A 20,596-nucleotide genomic window follows, 5' to 3' on the forward strand; every position below is an offset into this window, starting at 1 on the left:
AGTTAGCTCTGAATATGCAGTCCAAAACTTGAAGAGCCCACAACAGAGAGGAGAGAAGAGAGGTCCTTAATTTTGGTCCTCACTCTGTAGTAAGACAGAACTGTAATCTCATGGGAAAATTCATAGGTCATTTATATCCAGGGCTATATATTTTCTATTATGGACTGTATCAGGCCTCAGTGGTCTTTAAGGCCATGATAGTCTATGACTCACTCCTCTATCCTTCATGGCCCCCCAGGAATAAAGGAATATGGGCCAGGCTGTGGAAAATATCCTACGGAGGTTTGCTGAAGATGGTGACTGGCTCCATCTTAACGGTTTATGTGGTCTTATGTCTTGATGATATGATGGTACTCATGGACAAGAAGAATGCACTGAGATTTATGTACCCCAAAGAGTGGCAGCACCTCACAATGTTCATCCTCCTCACCCTCAACGGCTGTGTAGATGTCATGAGCAAGAACTTGCTGCCTCGGAGGTGTGTGCTTCTAGAAAAATGCACACTGGCCCTGATGTTCTATGTGCTCCTGCTGTTGTTGACATCACATGTCCAGGACTCAACAGGGATAGAGCTTCAGACACACTGTCTGCTCATCTTGGTGGTGTTCCTATTGATGCTGGTGTTGACTATAGAGCTGTGGACTTCCTGACACATTTCACCTCTTGCTGATTGAGACTTTTCTGTTTCTGATGATGGGCTCCTGGCTGATACAGGTGGGCTTTATTCTGTACAAGCCAGTCACTGGCTACCCATGGCAGGATGATGACATCAGCGACATCATGTTTGTCACCACCTTCTTCTGTTGGCATGTGATGATCAATGCTTTGTGTCTGTTGGGAATCTATGGCATCTCTTCCCTTTGGTATCGTCGTTACTGGCCCAGCTTGAAGCTGAGGGGATCCAAAGAAGCCCCACATCACAAGGGATCCCTCTACAAATTGCTGCAGGGAGTGGAGCAGTCCGAGAAAGAAGACCAGGCTCTTCTCCTTTCAAAAAGCTCTTCCTGAGACAGGGCCTAGAATGCCTGGCACATAGTCCACCCACCTTTCTCCTCGCAGGTTCTCTCGGACACGTGCACTGTACCCTTTTTGGTCCCCAGTGAAGGTAATGGCCACGAAGGAGCACAGTTGGTCTCCATCTGCTGGTACATCTCCTGTCCTTGAATGTCTAATTGCTGAGGAGATGAGGAGAGAGGAGCCTGAGAAAGGGATGCTGATGGGATTGGTGGGGTGGTGGGGAGAGCACCAGGGAAGTAGGTGAGTGTGCAAGAAAAGCCATGGGGGACAGAAGATGCAATAGAAGGGAGGATTTCAATGGGAGGAGAGCAGAGTCCAGCAGTCATTTTATCACCAGCTACTTCTCCAGGTTTTACTCAAGGAATAAAGACTTCTCACAAAACTACAATGTTGGGTATTTCTGTTTTCCAACTAAAGTGACAATACCATGTGGAAACAGATGTGGTACAATTCACTTATCCTACCTTCTTGAAATGATAAGAATCTTATGTATACTTTTTAACTTGCATAGAGTCATATCATTTCAAATTTTGTACATACGGTGAGAATTGGTACTTTCATATCACAATTTTTCAAGTTTCCATAAGCCAAATTTTCATTAAATGCCATCACATGTCTTATACCTGACTTCTCATCTAGCCAAAGCAAGGTGCTTATGAGCTACCCTTTTACCAGAAGTCCCACCAGCAATCTACTAGATTCAAATTTACTACATGCTACACTTGTGCCTTTGCCAAAAAATATGGTGTATGATTTAGAAAAAGCCAGTGCCCACCATATATTTAGTACACAGAGTTATTTTATATTCAGCGTTAAATCTCCTTGCACTGCTACCACCACCAATTCCTTCTCCAGAAAAATTTCTTCTGCTCCTTTGACCTAGAACTCAGGAACTCGTCTAATTCTCCTCTGTTATTTTGCCCATGGCTCTGATACATTCAGCTACGTCCTGTTTCTCATGGGCAAGTTTTGCCTCACTGAAAGGTAAGCTCCTTAAGAGTGGAGAATTTTTCATATCCTAGTTACCTAATTTGCTTTGCATATTCCAGGATATAACATTGTCCTCTACATGACTGATGCTCAATAAAGTTTCATTGGCTTCCAGAGCCTCTGTTTCCTGTCTCTGCTAAATATAATGCTTGACTGCTCCATGAACTCTCAGAGAGGCATCTACAGTCTAAAGTACAAATCATCTGAATGGTGGGTCCACTTTTCCTGGTCTGTGTATAAAAGAACTCCACTGACCTATTTGAAATAGTTTCTCTGTATATCATTGCTTAGTATATCTGCATCAGGTAGTACCCCAGCTGGCTTTTTAGAACTTTCTACAACTAAGACTCTGACGGACTAATTTGTTCAAAGAATCATGGCTGGCCAGAGGCAGACAGAGACTTAAGCTGCTAGGTCTGAAAGTCAAGTCCCTTCTTCTGTTGCCTGGGCTCTGATGACTTTTCTGCAGAGGAAGGGTTGACTGATCCAGACAAGGAAATGGGGAGAAAGTAGGCAGCGAGGAGACCCAGTGTGCATGAGTAGAACAGTGCAATTATACCCCCTCCTCCTAAAGAGTTGATTTATCTCTACCCCGTGGATCCTTGGGTTATGGAGTGGCTGATGGTCTGCTGAACTTCTGCCTGGGGCTTACATTGTTGGGTACAGGTCAGAGCGGAGTCTGAGACAACATGCTTCTTTGAGTATTTCTAATCCTTCGTGTTTCTCCTGTTACACCTAATTCCTGAGTGCTTTCCCATTGTTTTTTTGTTTGTTTGTTTGTTTGTTTTTTTAGGGGGGTGGCTTCCAATTTTTTTTATTGCCATTTTTTAATATACTCCTGGTAAATGATGAAGAATTACAGCAAACACCTCATCGTTTTTAACAAGTTATTTGTGCCCCAGTTCTAAACTGCTAACGAAATCTCTAATAATAAGTGAATTTCTCCTAACATAATACACCATAAAACATATCTTCCAGGCAACATATCTGGAAGAAACATATTTAAATTAAATGTACTTCCAGTCAAAAAATTCTCCACGTGATTTAATGGAATTCAACAAATCTATTCTAAAACATATCTGGGACAGAAACATAGAGAAGAGCCTAGGTCTTTTTTTTTTTCTTAGAAGAAAAAAATGAGGAATTAATTGCTTTGCCAGCTTTTATAATACTTTATAAGTATTCAATAATTATAACTGTGGTGTAGGACCAAGCTAGTATCACCATAGAGCCTTAAATCAACATAGTGTAATGAAACAGAGACTCCAGAAACAGAAATATGTAGTGGGAGAATTAAATACATGTTAAAAATGGTTTCTTCAAATAATGCAAGGAATAATTGGCTCTCCACTTGGAAAAACAAAACAAACAAACAAGCTAGCTTAAGTTTTACCTCATACAACACACACACACAAAGAATTATAGATAGACTGAAAAGTTACACATGAGCAACAAGACTATAAAAATATTTTGAAGGGATTGAAGGTTATTTTAAAATAAAAGACAAGAAAATTTTTCTTGAGAAAAATAAACTCTGAAAAGATTACCTATTTTATTTAGATTTCCTATAACTAAAAGACATAAGAGAAAGAGATAAAGGGGACACCGTGAAGAATATTTTCAACACATTGAACAGAAAAAAATAATCCAATACCCAGAATACATGGAGGTGTTCAAACATTAACAAAAAAAAAGCAAACTAATATTAAAAAAAATGGGCAGAAGATAGAAATGACTGTCTCAGGACAAATGGCTAACCAACATTTTAAAAAAATTATTAATACTAACAATTTTAAGAAACTAACCAAATTTAAGAAAAAGCAGATTTTTAAAAAGTAGGTTCTTTTTTTCACTGTCAAGTTGTCAAAAATTGTCAAAAGTATTAAAGAAATAATACTATCCATTGCTGGAGAAGACACAGGGAAAGAGATGTAGGGAATTATCATACATGGTCTACGTTTCCTTGAGGTCAGTTTGGCAGAGTGTGCCAGAATTTAAAGTGTACATACCCTTCAAGCAAACAATTCCACTCTTGCTGCCTGCAGTGGACATCTGTCATATAAGCCTAACACCATCTTTGAAAGAGCCTCCCAACATTTTGGACAATTTCCACATTATCAGGCCTGCTTTTTTGGTAGATTTTGATTTTTAATCCTTAGCCTCCCTTGTAGCTAGCTAGAGTACAGTGTGACCAGTTAGAGACGCCCACTTAAGACTTCAACTCACAAATGAGCAATGTAAGGAAATTGGCTGTGCATGGGGTTTCTATTCTGTACAAGAGTAGTGGCAAAGACAGGAACCTATGTTCGTCATTATACTGGTCTGCCCCATAGTTCTGGGGTTAGTGCCGCCCCATTTTGTGAACTAACTTATCTTTTTAAATAAATTCTTCCTCTTAAACTAGCCAGAATAGATTCTTATTGTCTATAGCTAGGAACTCTGATACAGTATCTAGAATATACCTATATAAAGGGCATATTCCAGAATGGTCACTGAAGCATTTTTTTTCTATCAAGAACTTTAAATAATAAACTTTCACCAGTAGGGAAATTGTTAAATAATCTATGGAGCACTATATAAGAATTAAAAAGAATAGGGGAGATCTGTATGTCCTGACATCAGGATCTCCAAAATGAAGTGAAAAAAGCTAACTCCAAAAAACACGGAGTGTATGATCCAGATTTTGGAGACAGGTATGTTCTTGTTAACCTCAGATGGTCTTAATTTTTCTCCTTACACCTGCCAAGAATGGTCAGGACCACAGGACAATCAGGAGAGATGGTCTCCTGATGGTGTGGTGACTCACTTCACTTAACATATCCTACAGAAAACTCTCCATCCATTTGAATACTAATCCAATTGGATTTTAACCTATAACTAATGTGACCATATGTAATTTATCATTCAAATCTGGACACTTGAGAAAGAAAAGGCAAAATTAATATTTGCACTGGGACAACAGGTAAAAACCAAACTGCTACAGACACATTGGGATTTATGGTTACCCTACTTCTAACCCAAAAAAGAGATGTGCTGTATATCTTCAGCTTGCCCCCTCCAAATCCACTTTTCACTTCCATCCTGATCTCTCTCCCAGGAGACTGCCCTGGTCTGTAGCACATCACTGAGCTCATTATCCTCTGGCTTCAAGCAACATTTGGTCAATGATGAGCACCAGAAGGATGATGGATAAGACAGTGAGATTAGAGTTTTTATTCTTTTAGCTTCTGTTTCTGGGGTCACCTCAGGCTGGTAGTACCCTGACCCCACGACACCATCGGTATCAGTTTCCCAGGGTACCATAACAAATTACCACAAACTTAGTGGCTTAAAACAGAAATCTACTCTCTCACAGTTCTGGATGCCAAAAGTCTAAACTCAAGGTGTTAATTCCTTCTAGAAGCTCTCAGGAAGAATCTGTCCCATATTTCTCCCCTAGCTTCTGATGACTGCTGGCAGTCCTTGGCATTCCTTGGCTTGTAGATACATGCTCAAATCTCTGCTTCCAACTTTACATTGTCTTCTCTTCTGCGTGCTTCTGTGTCTCAGGTCTTCCTCAGACTTTCTCATAAGGTTTCCTGTCATTAGATTTAGAGCCTACCCTAAAACCAAGATGATTTCATCTCAAGACCATCAACTTAATTATATCCGCAAAGACCCTTTTGTCAAATAAGGTCATGTTTACAGGTTCTGGGGGTTAGGGCTTGGAGATATCTTTTTAGGGGCCACCATTCAACCCACTACACTGTCCTTGCATATACCTGAACTTCTCCTATTCTGTGTCCCTTGGGGCCTAGAGTTAAGAACAGCTCCAACTGTTACTCAGCTATCTCTCGTGGTCTCCTCCTTCCACCCTGCTGACATCTGCATAAGAAGAACCTTTATGAAACTGTCCTTGAACTATACCAATTTGTGTTGCCATCTATTTCCTGTTGGGACCCTGTCTGAAACACCAGTGGAGCAATTGCACAGGAGGTCAGAATCCTTAAATACAATTCACCCTCAGATATTTGGAATAGTGACAAGAGAAAAACTACAACTGAGTTTCACAAATGTGAACATACAAGGAAGGAGGCTAATTTGTAAACATGTGAGTAATAAATTAAGGGGATCTTCCAAATTCAATCAAGACAACTGAAGGATTAAATTAATTTATTAAAAAATCCTAAACGGCTACTATTTTCCAGGTACTATGCAGGGATTAGCAATGCACTAAGGAGAAAGATACAAAGACGTATACATTTATACTGCAACTTATAATAAGGAATGGAAAGGAGGATTGGGTGGTGTGGTAAGCAGAATTCTAAGATGGTGCCCATGACTCCTGCCCCTGGCGTACATGCTCTGTACAATCTCCTCCCCTTGAACAGGACCAGTGAATATAAAGGGTTTTCACTCCCATGATTGGTTACTAATTGTTTGAGTTTGAATTACTGAAAAGAGAGATTGTCCTGGATTGTCTGACTTTGTCAGGTGAGGTCTTTAGAAGAAGGTAAATCATCAAGGTGATGTACCCCTGTTGGCCTAAAAGAAAGCCAACAGCCATGTTGTCATCTTCCTGTGGGGGATCACATGGCAAGGAACTGTGAGCAATCTCTAGATGCCGGGAGCCTTCTTGGCTGACAGCCGGCAAGAAAACAATAGCTTCAGTCTTAGAACTGCAAGGAGCTGAATTTTGCCAACAACCAGTGAGCTTGCAAGAGGACCCTGAGCCTCTGATCAGAATCATAGCCCCAGCCAACACCTTGATTTCAGCTTGGTGAGATTCCCAGCAGAGGTCTCAGCAAACCCATTCCGGATTCCCAATCCATGGAAACTGTGAGATAATAAATGCATCGCTTACATTCCTAAATTTATGTGAATGTGTTATGCAGCAATAGAAAACTAATATAGTTGGTATTAGTTTTAGGTGAAGATGTATCCAGCACTGGTCAGTGATTAGAAACACTGTATCTCATGAAGATATGTGGCCCATTGCTGAATGATTGTAACCAAAATGAAACAGGGATCCTAATGAGAATGAGAAGCTTTAGGACCATCAAGTTCATTTGCTCTCTGTCTATAAATCATAAGGAAGCTTTTGTGAACTTAGTTTCCTGGGCTCCAGAAACAGTGGCTTGGACAGGGCTTGTGAGAATAATTCTAGACTTTGAGATACTGAAGGCAGAGGAGAGAACTGGTTGGGAGAAATCAACTTAACCCTTCAGGTAGTTTGTCACATCAAAGTTGATGGCTGGGTGTTGAATTTACATGAGCTTCCAGGGGCCTCTTGGAGCTTGGCAGACAATGTATACTAACTAACTGATTTAAGACAGATAAACCTTTAAATCTTATTGGCTTAACACAAAAGAAGGTTATTTCTCCCATGCTTATGAGCCTTCTACCTGGTCTTTCAAATACGACTCCTCCCATCTTGTGACTTGATCCTTCTCCAGTGCCTCACAGTCCTCTATAATCAGCCAGTAGATATGGAAAAAGAAAGGGTGAAGGATAGGAGGAAGTTTCTAGAGGTCCTGTCTTGAAGAGGTGTACATCACTTCCACACACATTTCACTGGCCCAAACTCAGTCACTGAGTGGCTGGGAAGTGTGGTCCCAGAAACACCCGACACTGTGGGAGGGGAGCAAGAGTATTCAGTGGTCAGATAGCTGTATCTCTCACGGGAAATTTTGGAATTTACCATGGGGTGCCCAAATTACAGAATTAAGAATTCTGAACAAGAGAGAGCAAAGGTTGACTCCTAATTTGAGCACACATATCTGGTGTAGAAAAGAAATGATCTATGGAAAAACAGACTCAGGGTCCTTGAGTTCTGTCCTCAGCCATAGGTATGAGTTAGTCACATAGTTATAAAGGAAGAAATAGGTATAACGGAGGTAAGGTGAGTATATACTTCCACCTTGCCAAAAGTTTTGAGAACAAAAAGAAACTTGCAGCTATTGAAATGTGATCATCAAAAAGTACCTGATATCAATTACATAAACTGTGAAACCTAAGTCATAATTATGCAATGAGGTCTAAAGCTCATGTTTTAGAAAAACTCAAAGAAGAAAATTATGGGCTGGTGTGCCAAAAGAAACAAAGTACATACATCCTTTCAAACTAAGAAATTAGAATGTTGTTTTCCATCTTCTGTGAGCCTTGTTTTGGTAAGTCAATGACAAACCCCAGGCTTAATAACCCTTATTTGAAATAAGATGAAAGTTTGGCCCATCAACAGATGGGCTATCTCTGACCTTGTGCATATTTCCAAGGACCCACTTCCTGTGTGGTTTGGCTTGATTTCCCAGCCTCTGGCTTTCTTTCTTCCTTTGGTTTATTTTTGCCTGGCAGCAAGGTGAGTTGCAATCATCCTTCGTTGATGATGACGATGATGACACCCCTCCTGAACAGAAAGGAGATAAATTAAAAGATGCTTTTGGAAGGCACCATACTAAAACCCCACAGCTATTAAGAAGTTTATAGTGTAGTTCTCTAGATGCCATTTTTAAAAAAGATTTTATTTATTTATTTGAGAGGGAGAGAGAACAAGCAGTGGGGAGGGGCAGAGGGAGAGAGAGAAGTAGGCTTCCCGTTGACCAGGAAGCCTGATGCAGGGCTCCATCCCAGAACCCAGAGACCATGACCTGAGCTGAAGGCAGACGCCTAACCAACTGAGCCACCCAGGAGCCCTGCTAGATGCCATTTTTGACCAAACTTCTATCTCCTCCATGATCTGTTATTTTCACTTAAACTTTAAAATTCACTCAACATGTCATTCCATACTGTCTAAATCCGCACAATCCAATATGGTAGCCGCTAACCACATGCAGGTATAGTGTGCTTGTAATATGGCTTGTCCGAACTGAGATGTGCTGTAAGTATAAAATATACACTGGAGTTTGATGACTTAGTATGACATGAGGACTCTGACATACTTCATTTATAATTTTTACATCAATTACATGTTGAAATAACATTTTGGATATATTGGGTAAAAATAATATCTCATTAAAATTAATTTCACCATTTTGTTTTCAATGTGCTGTTAGAAAATGTAAAATTACATGTAATATTTGATTTCTATGGAACAGAGGTAGTCCAAATAGTTTCTAATGTCTGGTGTGTGTGTGTGTGTGTGTGTGTGTGTGTGTGTATGCAGAGGTGTATGCCTTCAACCAAATTGTAAGCTCTTTGAGGGTAAGAACTATGTCATATACTTTTTTATATGCCCTGTTATACTCAGCAGAATCCACAGCAGTAGCAAATTCTCATTTACTGAATTCCTAAAGACCTTTTTGCTCATTCTAGCATTTCATGCTCATTCTAGCATTTCATGCCAGACATGTGGGAGGGTGGTGGGAAGGTGCGTCTGAGGGGCATCTCAGTGTGGAGCAGCCAGGACATGAAGGACCTCCAGGGGCTCCTGTGGTCAAGTGGAGTTCCCTCATGAAACAGCTGTCCGGGCACTCACGGTCCACAGACTTTGGGGCTGTCTGCCAGTTTTGCTAATCATTCACCACCCTCGGTTTCCTTCTCAGCTACTTGTGGGCTGTGCCTGCTTTGGAACGGGTGATTCCTATCTTCAAAGCCTGGGGTCAGTATGTTCGTGTTTTAATGACCAACATGCAGTGCTGGTGCCTGGCCAAGGTGGGTGCCTGAGCATCCCAGATGGGATGTTAAGTAGAGCTACTTGTCCTCATACGTGCCACTTCCAACCTGGCATTGCTGTTGGGTCAGTGCTGCTCATCTCCCTCCTCCCCTGACCACTAGCAACCAGCTCACAGCTGCCAGAAACAACTGGGGAGATGAGTGTGGGAGCTGGAGTGAACCCTGCTGCCCTCACCTCATATGGACCACAGCCTTGAAGTATGAGGAGCAACATTCAAAGTGACTAAATGCAGCTCCCTGGGGCCTGTAGACAATGCACCCCCCCCAACCCAGCCCAGCCCTACTATTACTTAGGGCAGAACCCTGTGCTTCTCCCAGAACAAGTCCAAAACACCAAAGAGAATCCCTGGGGTCCTCTCCTCCCTGACTCATTTAGAAGAGTCACTCAGATTTTCCCTTTCAATCTCCCTGCTCTGAGCATTGAGCTCTACTGTGCTCTTCAAGCATTTTGATACTTCACCAAAGGGAAGATACAAACGGGGGATAAATATGCTCACTTCGATGCAACAATATTCATGCTATTTTATTTTCACTTCAATAGAAAGTTAAGTTCAACACTCAATTTTTTCAGATAAGAGGTATGACATTCAGCAAATAAAGGGAGAACTGGAATTAGAACCCAGATTTATGAATTCTGTTTGATTCATTTTTTGCTGCCTTCTTAAAACTGCATTTCAATACCTCAATGGTGGCAATGGTCACCTCCAGATTACAGGATTAAAGATGATTTTTAATGTTCTTTTTGCTTATATATTTACCCGATTTTTCTACAATGACTATACATTAATTGAAAAAAAAAAACCCCACCTGGGGTGCCTGGGTGGCTTGGTCAGTTAAACGTCTGACTCAGGGTCCTAAGATCAAGCCCCCCATCGGGCTTCACACTGGGTGTGGAGCCTGCTTAAGATTCTCTCCCCTCTCCCTATGCCATTCCTCCATCCCCACTCACATACTCTCAAAAACAAAAAACAAAAAACAAAAAACCACCTAAAACTAAATTTCAAAATAAGCAAATTCCTTCATAAAGCAGAATTAAGATTCTTTTTTCCAACTTGCCTTCACACTCAAATCTTAACCTCACTGAATCTCTCAATAGGAAGCAATCTGAATTATTGTCATCCTCAAGGGCAGAGAGAGATTTAATTTTTCTGGAATTAAGTGAACTTGAGAAGAAGTTCCTTGGATGGATAGGAGTGAGGGCTCAGAGACAGTGCTATGACCTGGGGTAAATTCTCCTCCTCTCTTCTAGGGGCACTGTTGGCATACAAGTGCTGCCTCTCTGCCCCCCTGGCATTGCTTGTACTATGAGGACCGGCGATTACGCAGAAGACTGTGATGTCAGCATGGTTCATGCTGAGTGATAAACTTCCTTCCCCTGTAGCACAATTGCCATGCCCGGAAAAACTCCTCTATTTCAGTACCTACTGCAATAAACCCCAAACCATGTGTGGGCCCAGGGCATGCCTCACATTCCCTGTATCTTTTTTCTCCACCATCCTCTCTGCTTCATTTTCATTATTTTTCCCCCATCCTCTCTGCTTTATACTCAGCTGCCTATTACCCAATACCTAGGAATCTGTCTTCTGAGATGCATTAGACACTAGTGGAGTAACAGATAAATGAAGCTGATGGGCTAAGTCACATTCAAATAAAATGTCCGACACCAACTCACTGGAGTCATTCACTCAACAGTATCTGCATTTTAAGGATTTGATCTTAATCCCTTGTATCAGTTAGGGATGAATCATGGGAGCAAAGTGATATATGAATTTCTTATGGATATTAGACCTTATAGATTTGTAGGGAAGAAGTCTATGGAAGGCTACTAAATAAAGAGGCCCAAGGTCATTTCAGGTCAATGTGGCAGCAGTCAGGAAGAATACTACATGAAGTTAGGCAGGATCAAGGACAAACCAAACTTCTGAGAACAAAATGGGGCCTGTGTCTGCCTCTCACCATCTCATACTTCCATGGCAATACTTCAATGGCAAGAGAGCTGCAGAAGAAGCTGGTGCCCTGACTCTAAGAGAAGTGAAGGGAGCTATAGGCTGGGTGCTGCCTAGGCTGAGATGAGCCCCTGGCTCAAGAACAGAATGCATGAGCTACAGTGGCTCCTGGCATCCTACACCTTCAGAGTGCTCAGGTTGCCGCTGCTCTTCCACCTTCAGATGTTCACGTAAATTTTTCTTGTACCCAACCCAACCTGGAACCATCTGAAGAAGGAAATTCTAGGAAATATGGCTTAAGCTTAGTGAGGTTGACACACTACAAAACCACCACAGCCCCTGAAAATCAATTGTGAAAAGGTAGCTTTTTGGATCCATTTATTGGCCAGTTGAGATGCTGAGGTAGGGGTAGGGGCAAAGATGGATATGTGAAGTAAGAGGAGGAGATGAAGGGAGATTTCTTGGGGATCTTTAGAATGTGTCTATAAAAGAATAGGAAAGCCAGATTGACGCTAGGTGTGTATTATATGGTCACATACCCAAATGTTTGTAAATATAGGTGTTCAGAAAAAAAAAAACCTTACAACTGGAGCAAAGCTATATCTGAATGGCCAGTCTACCTCAGGATAGCACAGCAACACCTACCCCTAATCCATGCCCCTCTTTCCTTGTTTGAGTGCTGGGCAGCACAAGGGGCAGGAAGTCATGGGAGAAAGGGACAGGTGTGCACAGAAGTACCGCAAGGGCCACAGAAAGGAGCCTCTAAAAGCACATTCACAAGCATTCTTCTTTGGCAGAAGTCAGTTAGTTCCCAATGTACCAGAATGGAATGGAACAATGAGGCTTTACTCCACCACAGGCGTAGGCTTGTTTCAAGAAACATTTCCTCTGTGGGAGAGCAGTGGGTGGGGTGAGATGATAAAAGTGGGTGGAAGGCAATTCTTTCCAAAGGCCAGACCTTAAAGTGGTCCCAGAAGGTGTGGACTTGCCCATACTTTGCTCTTCTCTCCTTTGTTAGACAGATCTGTAGTCCAATGGGAACCTTTATTGGTCATGTGTACCCAGGATTATTTCTAATCTTATATGCACTGTATCAGGCAATAGTAGTCTCCAAAGCTGTGATATTCAAAGACTCTCTCCTGGATCGTTCATGCCATCCTAGGAAGGAGGGAAGATGGGCCAGGCTGTGGAAAATATCCTACGGAGGTTTGCTGAAGATGGTGACTGGCTCCATCTTGATAGCTTACGAGATCAGTTGCATTAAAGGAGGATTGATACTGATGAACAGAGAGTTGCCACCGAGATTTATGTACCCCAAACAGTGGCAGCACCTCACCATGTTCATCCTCCTCACCCTCAATGGCTGTGTAGATGTCATGAGCAAGAACTTGCTGCCTCGGAGGTGTGTGCTTCTAGAAAAATGCACCCTGGCCCTGACCTTCTACGTGCTCCTGCTGCTGTTGACATCACATGCCCAGGACTCAACAGGGATAGAGCTTCAGACACACTGTCTGCTCATCTTGGTGGTGTTCCTATTGATGCTGGTGTTGACTATAGAGCTGTGGACTCCTGACACATTTCACCTCTTGCTGATTGAGACTTTTCTGTTTCTGATGATGGGCTCCTGGCTGATACAGGCGGGCTTTATTCTGTACAAGCCAGTCACTGGCTACCCATGGCAGGATGATGACATCAGCGACATCATGTTTGTCACCACCTTCTTCTGTTGGCATGTGATGATCAATGCTTTGTGTCTGCTGGGAATCTATGGCATCTCTTCCCTTTGGTATCGTCGTTACTGTCCCAGCTTGAAGCTGAGGGGATCCAAAGAAGCCCCACATCACAAGGGATCCCTCTACAAATTGCTGCAGGGAGTGGAGCAGTCCGAGAAAGAAGACCAGGCTCTTCTCCTTTCAAAAAGCTCTTCCTGAGACAGGGCCTAGAATGCCTGGCACATAGTCCACCCACCTTTCTCCTCGCAGGTTCTCTCGGACACGTGCACTGTACCCTTTTTGGTCCCCAGTGAAGGTAATGGCCACGAAGGAGCACAGTTGGTCTCCATCTGCTGGTACATCTCCTGTCCTTGAATGTCTAATTGCTGAGGAGATGAGGAGAGAGGAGCCTGAGAAAGGGATGCTGATGGGATTGGTGGGGTGGTGGGGAGAACACCAGGGAAGTAGGTGAGTGTGCAAGAAAAGCCATGGGGGACAGAAGATGCAATAGAAGGGAGGATTTCAATGGGAGGAGATCAAAGTCCACCAGTCATTCCATCACCACCTACTTCTCCAGGTACAGGTGATTGCCTTTCACCTGAGAGTATAATGATTTCTCACAATTCAAAACTGGAATCATTCAAGCCTCATCCTGATAAAAGAAAGTGGGTACTTCAGTTTGCTTACCAAAGTTGCACCACCATGTGGAAGTAATATAAACAATTTGGAATTCATTTATAGTGATTGAAAGTGTGCTTTGTATCCCCCTCCTACTTTTAAGGATTGCCTTCATTTCAAATCCAAATTAATAAAGTGAGACTTTATAAATGCTTTAATTTAGTAACACTTCAGATGTCCAGAATTCAAATATATAGAATTCAAATGCTTGGTACTTCTTCAAGTTCCTATTTTATTACCCCTGTTCCAGTCAAAGTTTATCTATTTCACAACCACCACCTCTACCCGTGTAATTTCCTGGATTGTATCCTTGCGTCTTTGTAAATTTCACTCCCTTGCATCTCACAGAAAGCCATCAGACAATCACGTTTACCATGTTATCTGGTACCCGTGTAATCCTGGATTGTATCCTTGCGTCTTTGTAAATTTCACTCCCTTGCATCTCACAGAAAGCCATCAGACAATCACGTTTACCATGTTATCTGGTACCCAGCATAAAACCCACCTTCACCCTCATCCCACTGAGCACCCCCAAAGAGGCCTTCTCCAAGAACTCTTACTAACTCCTTTGTTCTGGAACTCTGAGGTGCTTATACGAAATCCACTTTAAATTGTTCATACAGCTGATACACTGTGCTTTATACTGTCTCTGAAATCATTTCTTTTGGGGAGGTTTTTCTCACCACCTTAAGACTCCTAAAAGGTAGGAACTTTGCCAGATCCAAGTTACATAACTTCCTATATATGCACCAAATATGTAGCATAGGTAATGCTTAATAAGGGCTTATTTGCTTCCAGAATCTCCGCCTACCCCGGTTCCTTCTAAATGTTTTTCAGGACAGGTCCAGGGCTCTGTGAACCTCCGGGAAACACCAAAAGTCCTAAAGCCTGAGTCATCTCCTTAGTAATGGGCCCACTCTCTTCCTTGTTCCTGGGATAACAAAATCCACCAGCTTATTTCTAAATTGTTTACTCTGTTATTGCTTTTTAATCCTCCAAAGTGTTTCTATAAGGAACTTCTGAAAACTGAGACCCAGCAGGTTGACTTACCCGCGTCTTAGAGCCGGTACAAGGCAAGAGAGGAATTCAAGTACAGGTGTGTCTGACTCAGGCCAGTGGCTGTGTCCCCTGGGCCACAGTGACTTTGCTAATAGCAACAGTGAAGGAAGTGATACTCAAACTGAAATTGTTTTAAAAAAGAAAGAAGGGAAAAAGGGAGGAAGGAAGAAAAATGGTCACCCAGAAGGCCCACCTGGAATGAGTGGCACTATGTAAATACTCCAGACGTCCCCATAAAGGGCGTGTCTTTGTCAGATTTCTGTCCACCACCCAATCCCCCCAGCCCGGCCTCCCCTGGGAGTGAGAATCTGGCAGACTCTCAACTTCTGGCTGGGTCTTAAATTTCTGGGCTCAGATCCGAGTGAGGGCTGAGGATAAGACTTGTTTGTAACCACGTTTTCTGATCCTCGCCATTTCTCCCTTAACTCTTGGGTTCTAGACTCTTCTTGGTAGATGTCCTTCTCTCTTTACCTCTTGCACACAGTGGTGGGAGATGAGGAAAAAGTACCAAACACTCTTAATCTGCTCTTCCCTAGTTATTTGAAGCCTAATTTTATAATAATAAACAAACCTCTGGTAATCAGTTGGTAATCCCAACATAGTATCTCTTAGATATCCAGTGTAGGTAATAAACTTGAATGTTATTAATTTACTATATTTGAGATAATAACACCAAGGTCCTCCCCTCCAAGGCCAGTCAGAAAAAAAAAAGTCAGAAAAAAAAATTCCCACTCTTAAGCTTCGGGGAGATTCTCACAAAATTACACCAGAGGGCGCTACGATCACACCGCCCGAGCCAAGCCTCTGGCTCTCCAACCTGGTAAACAAGTCTCCTCCGAACTGGTTTAAAAGAAGTGGGGGGAGGGGAAAGGAGGTCAGGAAAAATAAGGAACTAAGTCTATGTATTGCCCAAGCAAGCATCCCCAGAACACATCCCAGGGTTGTTTGTTTCCCATTAAAATTTGGCACGTGAATACGAAGTAAACAGGGATTCAAATCAACTAATGGGATAGAGGGTAGGGAGGCAGGACTGTGGAATCAGTTGAGGCTATCTCTGGGGAAAGTACCCACTAAAGGACACACTCTGGTCCAAGCAATTTTTTTAACCACAATGCTAAATTTCCTAAGCTTTTAAAAATAAGCTTCACTAATGTTCCAACCAACCTAGAGAACAAAAGATATCCATACATAGAGAATAAGGAACAAGATTCATCTACGAAAATCCCAGATTCATGAAATAATTAAACTGGGGACAGATGATTAAGTATGCAGAATAAGCCCTTTCCTCAGTGGGTACAAGAGGGATTGCAGTGTTGTGGAGGTGGTGACCCAGGAACGTACCCGCAGCAGCCTGAGGAGACTGGAGGAAGGGAAACGCAAAAGGCTCTCAAGGGAGCTGCACCTGGCAAGTGCATTTGGCTGTGAAATCCTGCCCTAAGGTGACTTCAGCAAGCTACCACAGGTTACAGGCGCCAGTCTCCTCATTGCAGAATGATGTGCAGATTAGTTCCAGAAGTGCACAGCTTTAATTTTCTCAGGACTTCTTTCCCCACGTTGTTTCCAAAGATGAACTTAATTCCTCCCAGCTCCCCAGGTTCCTATTGGAGTCGAGATTTGGAGTAGGGTTCAAGCCCAAAACTTCAGTCATAACACACACTTGGGAAATGGAGTGTTCCGTATTTTGAGTGATTTCAAGGGACCTTCAACAAACCTCAAATTAGGCTAAAGAACAAATAGCTGAGACCTGAACTTCTAGTTTCCTAACCTGAGCTTAAGAATATCAAACAGTCTAGGGCCATACCATCCTGGACGCACACCATTTCCTCAAATCTGGGAAGCTCAGCAGGGTCAGGCCTGGTTAGTACTTGGATGGGAGAATACCAAACAACCAGGAAGGGTATAAAGAACAATTCTTTTGTGTTCAGTGGTCGGTACTGAATTAAGGTAACCTGGTCTTTCCTTCTTTAATTATGGAGAGTGAAACTGGAAAGCTTGGCCAATGGTAGCTTCTCCCCAGAGTTGTTTAAGAGTCATGACATCAACTTCCAAGGCTGTTGTTTTGTTCTTTTTGTTTTAAGATTATACCATGTCTATAGTCTATTCTTTAGGAAAGGACTGGTATTGATTTAAAAAAAAAAAAAAGCATAGTTTACAATTCTGGGTTGGGTTCCCAGGGTGTTCCTCAAGTCTGGATCTCAGCTATGTTTCTTGAGCCTGAGCTAAGAGTTTTGTTGAATGCTTATTGAAATCATTCAAATATAGGGAAAACTCCATTTCCCAAACTCCCTGTTATGGTTGAAGGTTTGATTATATTTGAGCCCTACCCCCAATCTTGCCTATGATGAGTGCAAGACAACCACACAAGCCCTGGGAAGGCACTTCCAGATCACTTGATTAAGAACTTTACAGGGCTCCTGGGTGGCTCAGTTGGTTAATCGCCTGCGTTTGGTTCAGGTTGTGCTCCTGGGGTCCTGGGCTCTCTGCTCAGTGGGAAGCCTGCTTCTCCCTCTCCCTTTGCCTGCTGCTCTGCCTGCTTGGGTGCTCTCTCTCAGTCAAATAAATACATAAATAAGAATGTTTAAGAACTTTACAACTTGCAAGTGAGAATCAGTCCTTTAGAAGAGAGAGAAAGAAATTGAGAGAACTCACAGATAAAGCCCACCCAAGACAAGGCCTTTATTACAGGACAGCAGGACAACACGGAAGGGATGTTTTTGGTCCCCAGCCCCTTCTGTAGATTTGGAACAAAAAATGTTTACCTGTAATACTGCTCTCCCACTCCACTCACTTGTTGGACATAGCTACCCTACTAAGAGGGAAAAACCTGACTTCAAAGCACATGTAATAGAACCCCCTATCGGCTCTGATACTCGATGTACCAAGAGATGGAACAGTTCACCGGTTCAAGCATGCTAATGCTCTTTCATGGAGAAGGTGGAAAATGGGGGCGAGTGGCAATTTAGGGAAGAAGGGGGAAGAGAACAAAGGGCCCCAGACACAGCAAAGTCAAACTGAATGAACAGGCAGTCCTCCTTTTAACGTCTCTAAAAGTACAGTCTGGGTTTCTGGGGGTAAACCAGTTAGCTGCTTCTGCTTTTTCTTCCCCTCATACTCTTTAAAGCTTCCCTGATCAGTCCCCAGACTCACTTGGGCCCTACTTGGGCTGGTTTCAGTCAGTATGGGGCTGACCAAGGACAAGGCCTTTTGTTCCCTACTGAAAGTCTCAGGGGTCATGTATTACATTTCTAACCCTCACCAAGTATGTCTCTGGTCACATGAATGGATCAAAGCAAATCCATTTGCATTCTCGGAAACGCAGCTCAAAGCACATGTTTTCTTGATGGTGCCGCTGTCCTTTCTGTGTGATCAACAAACATCACTTATTGAACACTCATTCAGGACACTATTGGGGGACAGAAAGATGAGACAGTTGCTTAAGGAGGTGAAGATACCTAGCAAGTGAAGCAGGTCCTCACATGGCAAAATATAATACCGTAAGTTTTAAAAACTGCATTTGCTTCTTATCGTCCCATTTTCTAATATATTTGCCACCTGCATCTCAGAAGCTGGTGGAGATGACTGCAGTAGAAGGCTCTGGTTTACGCTTAGGCAGCTGGGCACCTGAACACTAACATCTTTTAAAATAAAAACATTACCTTTCCTCTCCCCCACTTCCCCTCCTCAACTCAAGACTGAATCAGAAAGTTGTGCTTCATGGGTTGTTAGAGGGAAAGAAAGAATCCAATGTCTTTGGATTACCTTGACCTATAATAATTATAATTACTGCTTTCTAAGTTTACTATATTCATCTAGTGTATAAGCTATCAGAAGGAATCCTTACAATATACAAGGTAACTGTTATCCCTATTCTGTAGGCAAGAAAACTGTGGTTTCATGTGGCTAAGAAAACTAACACAAAGCTGGTAAGAAGTGAAGCCCAGATCTGAACCTGTGTTTGTATGACCTGAAGCTCAGCCTTTAACCACATCACGATGCTTCAATGTACAGCACTGCAACTGAAGATGCTCTCTCTTCCCTTTGCAAGGAACCGTACCCAGTGCAAAATGGCACCTGTCTGAAATATACCAAAATCCCGTGTGGCGTGAAAGCTGTATCTGTCACTTAAAAGCACTACAGTTTCAGACACACTCTGGAATGGAAGGATGTTGACCAAAGAGGCCAAGTTATGTGTGTGCGGTCACAGGCAACATTTCTTTTCCATATTTGTGGTATGAAAAGTAACCACAAGGACAAACTTCTTCCCTTCCTCTTCCAAAGGCAATGAAGCCTGACTTCTTGGTCTTCAACGAGAAAAATCTCCAAGTCTCACATACTGGGGCCCCTGAAAGGGGCAATAAAGACTAGACACCATCAGGTGGGCTTCAGGCAATAAAAAGAGATACTCAAGCAAGGCCACCGGTGGCAGTGAAAATACCGTGTGTATGCAAATGTTGTGTCTCTCTATATACCATATGGTTAGTATACATCTTTTGACAAGCACCCATTTCAAGACTGTGTTCACATATGCATTTTCTCAACCGTCATAGCAAGGCTGAGAGGAGGAAGGGGTACCGATTCTAATTTTCCAGATTAAAAAGAAGACACAATAAGTTACTTGAAAAGCAAAACAAAGCATTATTTTCAAAAAATTCTAAAATTTCGACGTACCCTGGGCTTCAAAGGGGGGTATGCGAAGACCTCACTTTTCTTTCAGCTGCCTTGGGACACAGTTTTGCACACAGAATTTCTGATCTGGTGGGCGGCTCTAAAGGTCCTCTTTCCAACGGCTTTATTTGCAGATGAGGAAGCCTGGGCCCAGGAGAGTCGCTGACAGACTTGTCTGGGGGAGGCGGAATCTGACAGGTCTCCTGACCGTTCCTAAGCCTGCCAGCATCCCCTCCACGGCATGACCTAAGCACAGCGTGTTGGTTACTGATGTGAGAACGCAGACTGCCGTTCCCCGGTCCCCAGGCCCACGGCGACGGGGGCCGGGAGCGCCCCAGGACCACCTCGGGCAGCCCCCTCGGCACCCGGCCACCTCCACCTCCGCGACCGCCGCCCCTGCTCCCCGCACCGCGCCTCCAACTAGACTCGAGCGCCGAGGAGGGTCTCTCGCAACAAAAGGCAAAATTACGTTCCCGTGGATCAGAACGTCCGTAGGGAGCCTGGGGGTCTGCACTACGACCCCGGAAAAGAGAGGCCTCGCCTGCAAAGCTATCCAACCCGAGGGCGGCGGGGCCGGCGACCCGGCACTCGGCCGGGCTCCCCGCTCGGGCCCGGGGGTGGGGGCTGAGGGGACGGCCCCAGGCCCGCGGTCGGCCCGCGGAGGCGAGCCGGCAGCCCGGGCAGGCGGGGTCCTTCCTGGCAGGAACTCGCCTGTCCGCGCGCCGCCGGTCAGCCCTTCCTCTGCTCCCCTCCCCCACACGCCTCCTCCCCCCAGGGCCCTTTCCCTTTCTTTCTTTCCCGGCCCTCGCGCCCCCACCCCGACGGCGCCCGCTCGGCCGCTCGCCCAATGGCGGCGGGGCCCGGGCGTGCATCAGCTGA

General features: G+C 43.5%; 3 protein-coding genes across 3 annotated transcripts in view; 2 read left to right on the forward strand and 1 right to left on the reverse strand.

The window, feature by feature from the left end:
- Nucleotides 1–19,967, reverse strand: part of RGSL1 (regulator of G protein signaling like 1) — a 163,130-nt gene extending 143,163 nt beyond the window's left edge. The window contains exons 1-2 of the mRNA XM_034666840.1: nt 19,721–19,967; nt 8,244–8,392 (exon numbers count right to left, since the gene is read on the reverse strand). The gene's annotated coding sequence lies outside the window, so the exon portion shown is untranslated. The remainder of the gene's footprint in view (nt 1–8,243; nt 8,393–19,720) is intronic.
- On the forward strand, nt 111–1,020 carry LOC100467234 (transmembrane epididymal protein 1). Its single transcript, XM_011225198.3, is given in 2 exon segments — nt 111–644; nt 646–1,020. Coding segments are annotated over 2 exon segments (909 nt in total).
- Nucleotides 12,518–13,534, forward strand: LOC100466984 (transmembrane epididymal protein 1A). Its single transcript, XM_011225199.3, has one exon. It carries the CDS (start codon nt 12,638–12,640, stop codon nt 13,532–13,534), a length of 897 nt encoding a protein of 298 aa, XP_011223501.2. The 5' UTR covers nt 12,518–12,637.
- Nucleotides 19,968–20,596: the final 629 nt, after the last annotated feature.

Source organism: Ailuropoda melanoleuca, chromosome 8, assembly GCF_002007445.2.
Source record: "Ailuropoda melanoleuca isolate Jingjing chromosome 8, ASM200744v2, whole genome shotgun sequence".
Lineage (NCBI taxonomy): Eukaryota > Metazoa > Chordata > Mammalia > Carnivora > Ursidae > Ailuropoda > Ailuropoda melanoleuca.